We start from the raw sequence: 14,375 nt of genomic DNA on the forward strand, positions 1-14,375 counted from the left end.
ACTCAAGAGCGCTTATGCCTAGGATCATGAAACTTTGTAGGTAGATTGATAATGGCTGGCAGATGACCCCTATTGATTGTCAGGTCACTAGGTCAAAGGTCAAGGTCACGGTGACCCGAAATAGTAAAATGGTTTCCGGATGATTACTCAAGAACGCTTTTGCCTAGGATCATGAAACTTGATAGGAAGATTGATCATGACTCGCAGTTGACCCCTATTGTTTTTCATGTCACTATATCAAAGGTCAAGGTCACGGTGACCTGAAATAGTGAAATGGTTTTCGGATGATAACTCACGAACGCTAATGACTACGATCATGAAACTTCATAGGTACATTGATTATGACTCGCAGATGACCCCTATTGATTTTGAGGTCATTAGGTCAAAGGTCAAGGTCATAGTGACCCGAAATAGTAAAATGGTATCCGGATGTTAACTCAAGAACGCTTATGCCTAGGATCATGAAACTTCATAGGTACATTGATCATGACTCGCAGATGACCCCTATTGTTTTTGAGGTCACTAGGTCAAAGGTTAAGTTCACGGTGACCCGTAATAGTAAAATGGTTTCCGGATGATAACTAAAGAACGCTTATTCCTGGGATCATGAAACTTGATAGGTAGATTTATCATGACTGGCAGATGACCCCTATTGATTTTCAGGTCACTAGGTCAAAGGTCACGGTCACGGTGACCAGAAATAGTAAAATGGTTTCCGGATGATAACTCAAAAACGCTTATGACTAGGATCATGAAACTTCATAGGTACATTGATCATGACTGGCAGATGGCACCTATTGATTTTCAGGTCACTAGGTCAAAGGTCGAGGTCACAGTGACAAAAAATACTCACACAATGGCTGTCACTACAACGGAGAGCCCATATGGGGGGCATGTATGTTTTACAAACAGCCCTTGTTCATACTGCAACTAGGCATTCTTTAGATCAAAGCGATATCGACTACGCCTAAAATTGTTAGAGCCGATTTATGATCCTCTGTCAAATACGTCATGTATCTCTTTACCCACCTAAAGCATGCCTAAAGGCAGATCGTCATTGAATTGGAAAATCTATATTGGCCAATGAGAGCGCACGCTTTGAGTGAGCCACAACACTCTTAGGCAGTAATACCTGCATTAAGATCATGCATACAACGAGTCTCGACCACTTACTAAGAAGACTGAACAGATGGCAACCGGGTGTATTCCTCGTCAAAATTGTGCATTTCAGGAGCTACCCTACGGGCGACTAGAACTTTAACGCCCGTGATATCGCCCTACGAGCACAGTAAAGCGAAGATCGCCCGATTTTTTTAGTCAACAAGAAAGGAAAAGCGAAAATCATGCCGCCCCATTATTTTTGCTAAGGCGTGCTTCCGCCCGCAGGCGATTAGCAAGCATATTGTTTGTTGTTTATCTAACCGTTACACAATTAACCCCCACACGGATCGTTAATTGACCGTGACATAGCAGTCCCTTAATATTGGTTGTAATAACAACACACTTGTGCCTCTTTGCGCGTGCTGTAAGTTGTCTAATGATAACGTGATAATTGATTGACCATCCGATAATTGCAGGTTTTTTGGCAGACAGCAAAATTGATCAAAGGTCTATTAATTACGTAGATCCACTATGAAGTCCAGCGAGTTTTGTCAGTTTGTTAATCCACCGATAATTACGAGTATTAAACACCCATCTTATATAAACTGAAAAAACAGATCATTTTTTATACTAACAAGTCATAATACTACTCATAAATATTGAGATAACACATTTCCACGATTATGAATCAATTATCTGAATATAATTAAATTGCTACGTCATCACCTTGGACATTGCAAATGGCGGACGTATTCTGACGTTCAACCCGCGTTCAATTCAAAGCTGGCGATTCAAATTACAGTACAGCCAACACGGAACAAACATATTTCGTGATCCGTGGCGGCAAGGCGCAACGAATCGATGCCAAGTCGGCCGTTGAAGCCGCGTCAGTATGCGGCAGCAAGTCGCATTTCGCTGCGAAGTTTCGCATCTGTCCGCCAAGACATGCTGAGGCTAGCCGCGATCCGCGACATGACGCCGAAGCCATGCGCATCTTTAAATCAAAATCTTTTTTAAATGATTAGTTAGTCAAAGAAATTTAAAAGAACAATTATGATAATATTTAAAATCATAATTAATTTAATGCGCGGCGAATTCAAAATAGATAAACTAGTTAATAAAAAAACAAGCTGTTGTTTTGTTTTTAGTGATTGCATTCCCGTTTCTAAAGAAATTGCTGTCATCCGGATAGAAATAATAGTTATTTTAAAAGAATGCAAATAAAAAAAATCGAATTTATCAAAACAAAATACAATTTTTACGGGCATGTATTAATAAAATTCTAATAATCATTTGCCATTTTCATTTTTAGAATCAGCTAAAGTGCTTTAAGTTACTTTGTGTGCGTTTATTGCGCCGTATGATTATTGTCTTTATATTAAACGATCAACAAACACATTTGTTTTGGGTTTAATTTTTACGACAACATGTATTAGCATATAAGCATATTTAATGTGTCTGGCCAAGTAAGTTTGTTTCCTGCCCGTAGTGTATGTATTTCACACATAAATGTCACGTAATTATGTTTTGGCACATATGAGTGGTCAAGACTCCAACAGTTGGTGGATTTATAATTGTTTGTCGTTTTGCTATTATATTGTAGCTGAGACAATTAGCAGTTTGAAGCAACATCAATAACCAACACTTAATTGTTGATTTTGTTAATTATCAGCTTATTATAACTATTGTTTGACTATGCGTATATAAATAAGTTTAATTTTTTTATATTATACAGTTGATATCGCTAATCATTACCCGATAATCCAGTATATTCCAGTTTTGAAGCAAATTCCGGTAAATATTTACGATAAAAGTGCTCAAGACACACACACATTTGCAATTATTCTTAAGTATCAAATACTTGGCATTTGTTACTATTTAAAGATGTTATGAAATAACATCCAATCGAGGCGTTTTTTCCCCACTGAACACGCATAAATCGCCTGACGTGATGTACATATTTTTATACAACACAAAATACACCCAAAATTTCCATGCAACGTTGTACATGTCTGCATAATTTTCGCGCGCTTTTTATGGAGACAAAGGATATTTTAGCACTGTTTATTTGATGCTAGAATTTGTTAATGTCACATTAGCATTAACATCCGGAAGAGTGTTTCGGATTACAAATTTAATAAAGCTCTTTTCAGAATCGAACGAAACATTAACATTGTGCGTAATTTATTGACAACAATAATTTGTTAAATCGCATTACATGCCATATCGCTTCTTAAAATGTGAAAATAATAAATATGAAAGTAGCTTAAATCTAGGTTTCTATGCTACACAAATGTACATGTAGGTGTATATCTTTTCACTCAATCCGCCGCGTACGTATGCGGCGGATTTACTCCGCAAAAATACTCGAGGTTAAAACAGGCTCGGCGTCATTGCGTGGATTGATGCCGAGTGCCTCCGCGATACGCCGCGTGAACACTTGACACGGCCGCCGCGTACTAAATTTCTGGCCGTGGCGTAGCCGCGGATTATGTTTGTTCTGTGTTGGCTGGACTGTTCAAGTAATGGTGATTCAAAAATGGAGAAAGCATAAACTGGATTTAACAAACATTTGATAAATCAGATTACAACAAGGAAAATTGGGATTATTAAAGTTTAAACAGGTAAGGCATTCTTAAGTGTACATATTTCGGACATGTATATTATTTGGATAAACAGTAATAGATATACTAGATGTTCTATGCATTAAGATTGTGTTTTGTTACAAAAGCAGTCATAGGGATAATGATAATATAATGAGGATAAATATGTGATGAAAAGGTGCTACCGGTACATATCTTTATTATTATTTAAATGTGTTAAATGACTTAAATGTGTTATGATGAAGTAGATTTCAATGAGAATTTATTGTTTTATTTACAAATCAACATAGTACTATAATGATAGAAATAATTTCACAATAAGTTGTGAAATGAACATGTTTTGTTTTTTATATTGTTCGCACAAACGTCTCCCTGATTTTCCAAACTTCTCCCTGTTTCAGAAAAAAGGAGAAGTCACTTCTCCCTATTTTTAAGGCCTAGGGTAGTCCCTGGCATTTCATGCATAATATGGTCAAAACATTTATTCAACTCGTAATGCGCTTGAACAAATTATCGTTGAATAATTACGCACAACTGTAAATGTTTCGATCGATTCTCAAATGAGCAGTATTGTCCCCTACCGGTTTCACCGGAGGGGACTTACGGGTTGCGCTCTGTGTGTCCGTCTGTCTGTGAGTCTGTCTGTCACACTTTTCTGGATCCTGCAATATGGACATTATGCACGTCATTTCATTTTGTTCCTAAGTCAAAAATTGCGGTTGCTATAGCAACCAAATTTTTTTTTTCTGAAAATAGTGGAATTTCTGACAATGGTGGAGCTGGTAGGGGACCATATTGGTTGACAATAGCCTTGTTAAATTTGTAATCCGAAACATGCTTCCAAATTTTAATGCCATCATTACATTAACAAATTCTAGCATACAATTAACAGTCCTTTATCCTTTGTCTCAATAAAAAGCGCGCGAAAATTATGCAGACATGTAGAATTTGCATGTAAAGTGTGGGTGTATTTTGTGTTGTATAAAAAGGAGAACATCACCTCAGGCGTGTTCATAGGAAAAAGACACCTCGATTGGACATTTCATCACATCTTTTAATAGTTACATATGCCAAAATTTATTTGATACTTAAGAAAAATGGCGAATGTTTGTGTTTCTTGAAATTCTTGTGCACTTTTATCGTAAATATTTACCAGAGTTTGCTTCTAAACTGGAATATACAAAATTATCCGGTAATGTGTAGCGACAGGAAAAGTAATAAGTACCCCCCCCCCTCCAAAAAAAGGCCCCAGGGCGTCTGAAAAAAATCCTGTGGAAAGCACTGATATTAACTCAATCACTAATAATGAAAACCAGGCACTAGGATATTTGCCACAACCTAACAATAAGGTCAGAAAAAGTTTAAGATCATGCTTACAAAGCAATAGTCACTGGAGGCTGACAACTATGAAACATTGTGCAGCGCTTCCGTTAGCTTTCAAAAGTTGGAAGTCCTGACCTCCAAGCCTAAATTGTAGACGTCTGAGACATACATTTTGAATATCCACTATTATTTCAGAATGTTTAATATACATACATGTTCCAACTCTATCCATCACCCGATATATATTATAATGTTTTCTATTTTCAAAACCTAAGTACGGCTAATATTAACGTCCGCAAACTTCCGCCATTTTACGCAATTGCATATACAAAATTAATTGTGGGATGGGAGAATTCCCATTGAACATGCGTAAATCACGTGACGTGATTGGATAGCATAGAGCGCTGTTCATATTTAGTAATTACGACAAATGAACAACTAAATTTAAAATGTTACATGTAACTCCTTTCAGGAAAACTCTGAATTTAAGCACAATGACATTTCATAGGTCTGTTACATTAAATTATGTTCCAACATGTGTCTGGTTTATGCGGTTGAACATGAAATTAACCGCTGATTTATCAAACCGAAGTCAAGTTTTAATTTAACAAATGCAATAAAAGTTTACAATTGTGTTTAATTGACATAATTTTACAATTTCCATATTGATCTATGTATCGTTAAGCCACTGGTGTGTTTAGAAATGTGTAGTGTGAGCCAGTTATCAGAAATAAAGGCTGAATAGTATTATTAGGCATGATCATGACTTTGGTTCATTGGGAACTCTTCGTGGTTTGTTTAAAATTGGGAAATTAGTATTGTTGTTGTTTTGCTAAAAATTGCTTCAAATTTCAGAATACAAGTGTTGTCAGTATTATAATTACTTAGGTTGAACTGTATGGATGGAAACCTTCCATTTGGGAATTTTGAGCTCCCATTTGGGAAAAATAAATACGTTTTACCATTGGGAATGAAGCCGATTACTCAACTGGACCCCATTTTAAATGAAATAAATACACATGTACTGATCAGTGTCAATGCAAACGGGCATTGGGGTCTATTGTTTTGACTTTGACATTCTCACAAGTTAGAGTTGTATTCAATAGTCATGGCCACATACATATTTATTTTTCAGGTTGGAAGCATTGTTCGGCACACAAATAAAAAATGGCAGATGAAGAAGGTTGGTACTTATTATTAGATTCATTTCCGAGTACTGAATCTTTATAAGGATTTAGGGAAAGCTCTAAAGTGAAATGGCAGGGTTATGTCCCCTTTCTGACCCCACACCTTGCCTTTTTAAACTTCCATTTGACCATTAAATACCACATTTGAAAGGACTCTACACCTTTCCCAAGTTCCCAAAAATGGCTCAATATGGATAGTCGTAACTTACAGCTTCCACCTTATCTTGATATGCAAATATAACTTCGATGACTAATTTGACTATGTCCCATGGTACAAGCATGGAGGTCATTGCTGGCTAACCAGTGACTTTAAATACGTTTATTACTCTCGTCTGATCAGAGTCTGTATAATATTACCTTTCAAACTGAGGCATGTTGCATCAGCATATGCACTGGTATGACTTTTCTATGTTCACAGTTAAAGCTCACATAGTTATTGCAGTATTCTAGCTATAAAAATATCATATTATAATGCAGACCTGTCAACTTAGTTACATTATGATTGCAGTTATTATTCTAATAGCAAGACACACGTGTAAATGACATGCATAGAAAAGCAGCATGTTCACTGCTTTCTAACTTTTTTTGAGTTTTGCCTAAGAAGTGATCTGTTTGCATACAAATTCAGTTCAATACAGACTTTGTGATAATTTACCTTGTTTATATCTGAATCAAATGTGTGTGGGTATGGATAAAACGTACAAGAACATTCAATAAGATTGTTTTTTATGTTGCCTGCAGTACGTGTCCCAATTAATATTACTGAATTGCAAATGTTATAAGTTCAAGCAGATGTACTATTGATAATGCACATTCTATGATTTATGTTTATACACTGTATTTAATTCTCTTGTTTTCCATGACAAATGGAGCTATTTTGTCCACTTATTTCCCATTTAAAAAAATAGAAATGAAGAAATTATAGTAAAAGGCAATTTTGGGTGGGCGCGGCCTATGTGGGTGGAGTGCCCTAGGCTTGGTAATGGGGCCATGCATAGCTGAGATTGACCGTATTGTAATAAGAGAGGTTCAGTATCAATTTGAAGTGAATCGGTGTAGAAATAAAGAAATTATAGTAAAAGGCAATTTTGGGTGGGCGTGGCCTATGTTGTCGGGGCGTCCCAGGGTTGGTAATGGGGCCATGCACAGTTGAGATTGACCTTAGTGTCATAAGAGAGGCTCAGTTTCAAATTTGAAGTAAATAGGTGCAGAAATGAAGAAGTTAATGCAAAAAAACATTAAAAATTGAGTGAAAATCTCTGACCCGGCCCGCCCTAACCCCCATAACTTTTGACCCAGGGGTCAGATCAAAATTCCGTCACTGTCACCGTGGCACATATGCTCATAGCATATAGTGGGGATAACAAGAGCAGACCGCTGTATCATGTCCATTTTGACATAATTATGGCCCCTTTTACACTTAGATAATTGAACATTTTGCTTAAATTGCCATAAATTCTTTATTTATGATCGCATTTTATTATTACTTTGACAAAACAACACTTACCTGAATACCACAATGAATTCCACCCAAACAATACCCCACACCCCTACCCAGAATAACTCCCCCCCCCCCCCCCCCCCCCCCCCCCCGCGGTTCATATGAACGATTTCCCCATGATGGCTTGCGTTATACTGTCAAGCAATCGAATAGTTGAGCGCGCTGTCCTCTGACAGCTCTTGTTATATGCCCGGTTAAAAAAAAACGTGACGTATTATTGTTTCACCTTGGCCTCGTCGGGCGGTGTCCACAGCAGTGCCTACTCTCTAATTCAAATAGTTTTCATCCAATCTTCACCAAACTTGGTCAGAAGTTTTATCTAGACAATATCTAGGTCTAGTTCGAATATGGTCATGCAGGATCAAAAACTAGGTCACAGGGTCACTAAGTGCATTTCAAGCATTTAGCATGGTGTCCCCTCTCTACTTGAACTAGTTTTTATGCGATCTTTACCACCACCACTGCCGCCGCCGCCCACCACCACAACCACCACCACCAACATTTTTCACAGTGACAAAAAAATGTATTCACACAATGGCTGCTACTACAACTTATAGCCCATATAGGGGGCATGCATGTTTTACAAACAGTTCTTGTTAAAGGGGTTTTTCACTGATCTTCACCAAATTTGGTCAGAAGTTGTGTCTAGATGATATGTAGGTCAAGTTCAAATATGGGTCATGGTAAAGTTATCAAGGTGTCCAAAACCTTCAAACGGACGTATCTTGTGACAGTTTGGCACTCTTGTTCATCTACATGTCCCTTCTAAATTTGTATGCCCCCAGATCGAAAGATCGGGTGTATATTGTTTTTGGCCTGTATGTCTGTCATTCATTCATTCAACGATGTGTGTCCCAAAACTTAACCTTGGTTAAAGTTTTATAACTTTTGCAATATGGAAGATAGCAACTTCATATTTGGCATGCATGTGTATCTCACGGAGCTGCACATTTTGGGTGGTGAAAAGTCAAGGTAAATGTCATCCTTCAAGGTCAAAGGTCGAATATCATTGTATTTTTCTTTCCTAAAACTGTAACCTTCATTAAATTTTGGTCATAACTTCTTGAATATTGAAGATAGCAGCTTGATATTTGGCATGCATGTGTATCTCATAGAGCTGCATATTTTGAGTGGAGAAAGGTCAAGGTCATCCTGCAAGGTCAAAGGTCAAATTTATGGCTTCAAAGCGGCGCAATAGGGGGCATTGTGTTTCTGACAAACACATCTCTTGTTTAGTTTACTTTTCCAAATTTAACTACAGGTTTTTTTATCTGATTTTGGGGAAAGGGCCTTGCCTTTTTTTGAGGCGAAACGCCAGATTTTGGGGGAAAAAATCACAGGAATCGCAGGATTTTGGGGGAAAATAAGGAAAGTCTTAAATAATCAATTAAGCATATTTTACTGTTTTTAAAACAAATTCACGGAAACAGAAAATTTCATTATGCAATAGTTTTCTATTTTCTACACTGGATCAGGTTAACTTAAATATTTAAAGGTTTAAAAAAAAATTTTTTATTTTTTATTTTTGAGGGGAAAATGAAATCTAGGGGAAAATTTACCAGCTGAGGGGAACAAAAATCGGAGGGGAAAGGGCCAATTTTCGGCGGGTCACAAAGAAGGAAATTAAAACCTGAACTACCTGTGCACATGAGACAGTATTGTGTATATAATCTAGATGCCATTTGAAATACATCAATGATTCAGGCTATCATTTACTTAAACGTCTAGTCATTAATATATGTGCCAGCATAGCATACACATAAAGGATATTTTAAGCTCCATTTTATGTATACATATAATGTATTGCAGCTCGAAGTTGTCATTGCCAAACACAATTATAAGCAACATATCAAGATAGGGATACGTGATCAAAACACATACATGTACACTGCCATGGATTTCAGAAAGAAATATAATATTGAATGGCCAATGAAAGACTTGCCAGGCATGATTTCATTATGCCATCCTGTCTCAGTGTTCCAAGAGTTCTACAGATGACCTGTATATGAGAATGGCAAAATTGGTGTTGGGTTTGTGTGTCCCCATGTTAAGTATCTATAAGGTTTTCCCAGTAGCCTTTGAAGTCATTATAATGAGTAAAATTGCTCAATGGTTTGTGGGAATTGTTAAATTATCACTTTTCCTCACTTTAGTCTTGCTTGAGACTTATATCTCAATTGCAGATATTTTTCACTGACCTTTTAACATTTTTCCTCACTTTAGGCGTGAGAATTATATGTCAATTGTAGATATTTTTCACTGACATTTTAACATTTATTTTGGTAAGTTTAACTGGAACATTTCAGAGGTCAATAACCTTTCTACAAAATATGCAGCCTGTTGGAAATTATTATCCCCCGCCATAGTGGGACACACCCTTTTGTGTGTCCGGAGCCATATCTTGAAAGTGCTTTGATGGATATCATTGAAACTTGGTGTGAGTATATATATGGATAAGAGGATGATTCACGTTGGCATTGTCCTTCCGTCCTGAAAACTTTTGTGTCCAGAAGTATAATGGTGGGGGATATCAATTCAACGAACTTGCTTGTTATAAATAATTGTCCCCTCAATATTTTCCTTTTTGATGGTTATGTTTAAGGTCCTAAAATGGCCAGAAAATATCAGCTTATCTAATGTGCCGTGATCAAAGTTTACAATGTAGTTTGTGGAGACAAACTTCTGATTGCGTTTATATGTTCACTATTAACCCTTTCCCACTCAGATTCAAAGTAAAAATTGCTATATGTATTTTGACGTGTTTGAAGCACCTTAGAAAGTTAAAATGAAATGAAAGACCTTTCTTACTAGATTGAAGTTTTAAAGGCTTCATTTCCAACCCTTCATTACTGATGAGAAGCAAACAGCATAAAACCTGAACAGACTGCGAGATACTCGCAGGCTGTTCTGCTTTTGTGCTGTTTGCACATTGCCATTTTCACTTTACATCGAAGTGGGAAAGGGTTAAAGTGTGTGTCAGGTTTGTAACTTACAAAAAACGGCTGTGAACACAAAAGTGAGCATGATGGTAAAACTCTAAAAGTTGAGAAAAAAATCGAAAGTTGATTCAGAATAATGACTGCAGTATGTTTAGTATACTTTGATATAATAGGCCATGACTTGTAACTTAAGTAACCACCTACTTTAACCTATTTATTTTAGATTGATTGCATCGAAAGCCTTAGGCTTATTTTAAACCCTCTCCTAAAGAACGCTGCCACTGTGGGGATCAAACATGTGACCTTTCGATTGCTAGGTGGAAACCATATTTATTGAGCTAGGGCGATCTTAAATATGTGATCTTAAAGTGACCACCTTTTAACTGCCTACTCACAGAGGTCATCATGCCCCCTTATTAAGAAGTTGAAGACAAAGACACAACCCTTAAAATCACCTTTTCTTTTAGTTCTGAACCCACCAATAAACAATTTATTTGGCGAGGGATGTAAATCAATGAATTTTCCTATTAACAGAGATAATCATGACCCCCACAAAGAAGGGGAAGACGACTCATATCCGTATTGAGCGTAAGAAGAAACTGGACATGAACGGGGCGGAGGTGGAGAAGAGGCACTATGTGGCTGGGGGAGAACACAAGGGGCTGGTTGTGAACAAATCATCACAAGGTATGTGGCTGGGGGAGAACACAAGGGGCTGGTGTCGAACAAATCATCACAAGGTATGTGGCTGGGGGAGAACACAAGGGGGCTGGTGGTGAACCAATCATCACAAGGTATGCGGCTGGGGGAGAACACAAGGGGCTGGTGGTGAAAAAATCATCACAAGGTATTTGGCAGGGGGAGGACACAAGGGGCTGGTGGTGAACAAATCAACACAAGGTATGTGGCAGGGGGGAGAACACAAGGGACTTGTGGTGAACAAATCATCACAAGGTATGTGGCAGGGGGGAGGACACCAGGGGCTGGTGGTGAACAAATCATCACAAGGTATGTGGCAGGGGGAGGACACAAGGGGCTGGTAGTGAACAAATCATCACAAGGTATGTGGCAGGGGGGAGGACACAAGGGGCTGGTGGTGAACAAATCATCACAAGGTATGTGGCAGGGGGGAGGACACAAGGGGCTGGTGGTGAATAAATCATCACAAGGTATGTTGCAGGGGGGGGGGAGGACACAAGGAGCTGGTGGTGAACAAATCATCACAAGGTATGTGGCAGGGGGAGGACACAAGGGGCTGGTGGTGATCACATCATCACAAGGTATGCAGAGATTGTGTTGCATTCTGAGACATTTCATTTTTGTTTTGTCTCTGAAAAAGAAGTCTGTTGAATGCAGTCCATCTAAATGTGTCCTTGCACTGAAAAGTAACCTTACATTGTAACTAATCAGGCATACTTTGTAAGTAATACGATGAAAAATGGATGAATCATTGAATTTACCATATCTTGTTAAAAAGCACCTTACAGTTCCTTTTGAAAAAGGAAAATTGGCCTATCATTTCTTGGTAAAAGCATGAACAGTTGTGAACCCTTTGATGTTTATAATTTTTAGCTTACCTGAGCTGGAAGTGATGTGTGCTATGTATGGCATCAATTGGCATGATAAATGGAAATGTTTAGTGATTATTGATTATTTTTGATGACTGATCATGATTTCCCTATATTTGCACATGACTGTCTTGTTTTAAAATGTTTTGCTAAAAATCACTGTATGGTGTTAATTGTAATATACTGTAGTGAATGTAAATTAGAGATCCTTTGTTGCAGGTGATGATGAGGAGAATCTTGGAAAGCCACAAGTGCAGTTAGCCTTTAATTGTTTCATGGTTGATGTCAAAACAAAGAAAAATGCAGTGGTATGTAGCCTAACCTGTGTTTATTAGGGACCAATTATTATAATAAAACTGTTAATAGTGGCAAATCAACTCTGTGTGTCTTTTCAAAAATATACTGTAGATATTGTTGGAAAACCCTGACATGTGTCCCAAAATTAGGTCACCAGGTCAAGGTGAGAAAATTTGTTTACCTCAAAGTCAAACTCTGGTGAGCACTTCAGTGCTTTTGTTGCATATAGATGAAAGAAAAAAATCATAAACATTGTCATACATATGTTTCAAATATAATACTTTGCAAGGATGTTTATGTCATTACCATAGTTCTGTAATTTGCTATGTTTTATTGTGTTCTTTTAATACTTGTACACATTGTCTGTGTATAATTATTAAATTGTAGTCAAAATATAGTTCACAGACAAATTATAATATTATACAACTTTTTATGCCCCAGGTAAAGTGGCATATAGCAGTTAAACTGTCTGTCAGTCTGTCCATTAGTCAGTCTGTCCGTCCGTCCGAAAACTTTAACATTGCCCATAACTTTTGCAATATTGAAGATAGCAACTTGATATTTGGCATGCATGTATCTCATGGAGCTGCACATTTCAAGTGTGAAAGGTCAAGGTCATTCTTCAAGGTCAAATGTCAAATATATGGCTTCAAAGCGGCGCAGTAGGGGGCATTGCGTTTCTGGACAAACACATCTGTTGTTTCATACGAATTTCAATTGTCATTAGTTCAGAGCTCCAGATAAAAATTTAATAGAAAGGGTATTTCACCCCCTGACATTATTGTTAAAGCGTATTTTACTCCTTTGTTTCAGCCATAAAGGGTATTTAGGAATATTTAGGGATATTTTCCATTTCCATAGAAAACTGACAAATTACATGTAAATCGAGTGTTTAATCTAGAAATATATATTTTTATGCACCCGGTAGGGTGTCATATAGCAGTTGAACTGTCCGTCAATGTGTCAGTATGTGTGTATGTCAGTCTGTCTGTCTGTCCGAAAACTTTAATGGCCGTAACTTTTTCAATATTGAATATAGCTACTTGATATTTGGCATGCATGTGTATCTCATGAAGTTGCACATTTTGAGTGGTGGAAGTTTAAGGTCAATGTCATCCTTCAAGGTCAAAGGTCAAAAAAAAGAAGAAAAAATCAAAGCAGCGTTCTCATGAAGTTGCACGTTTTGAGTTGTGGAAGTTCAAGGTCAAGGTCATCCTTCAAGGTCAAAGGTCAAAATAGCAAAAAGCGGCGCAATAGCATTGTGTTTCTGATGAACACATCTCTTGTTATTTGTTATTTATATTATAAAATGCAAACATAATAAATTTAAAATGACAATATGAACATACTTTCTTTAGAACTATTTCCCTTTTTTGATCCACAAACATGATGGGCAGCTATTTTTATTACAAGCTTATTTTGATTGACTTACTTAGTGTTTTTCCCAGGTCGTTTTAGCGTGGCGCTGCGCAATGCCCTTTAGCGCCGGGCTGCCGTTTTCAAAGGCAGCCGCCCTGCCCTTTTATGACATGATCACCCACTGTTTTCCGCGCCCTTATTGATAACATCTTAATAGCCCTTTGTCCAAACTACTTTGCCGACTATATCAGAGTATGGCCCCAAGGCCGCGAAGATTCGCTCGGTTATGAATTAGTCATGCGTGAATAACCCCGTGTCAATATTTATCGATAACTCAGTGGCTTATACCAAGCACACTAATTGGTCGGTAATGTGCACTCGTCCACGATAAAATCGTGGACAGGTACTTCGGAGACTTCTATTGAAAACCTAGATTTTCCTCGTGGAAAATGTGCATTTCATGCATAATTCAGTAATATCAAAACATTTATTTTAGA

The 14,375-nt window shown here is 37.5% G+C and overlaps 1 protein-coding gene across 5 annotated transcripts in view; it reads left to right on the forward strand.

Moving 5' to 3' along the window:
* The window catches only part of LOC127859952 (uncharacterized), a 47,636-nt gene that overhangs the window by 3,117 nt on the left and 30,144 nt on the right, over positions 1–14,375 (forward strand). For all 5 annotated transcript variants that reach the window (XM_052397606.1, XM_052397602.1, XM_052397607.1 and 2 more), the window contains exons 2-4: positions 6,163–6,210; positions 11,189–11,341; positions 12,442–12,530. In XM_052397606.1, coding sequence (XP_052253566.1) covers positions 6,195–6,210; positions 11,189–11,341; positions 12,442–12,530 — 258 coding nt within the window. In that variant the 5' untranslated portion in view covers positions 6,163–6,194. The remainder of the gene's footprint in view (positions 1–6,162; positions 6,211–11,188; positions 11,342–12,441; positions 12,531–14,375) is intronic.

The sequence above is a fragment of the Dreissena polymorpha genome, chromosome 15 (assembly GCF_020536995.1).
Source record: "Dreissena polymorpha isolate Duluth1 chromosome 15, UMN_Dpol_1.0, whole genome shotgun sequence".
Lineage (NCBI taxonomy): Eukaryota > Metazoa > Mollusca > Bivalvia > Myida > Dreissenidae > Dreissena > Dreissena polymorpha.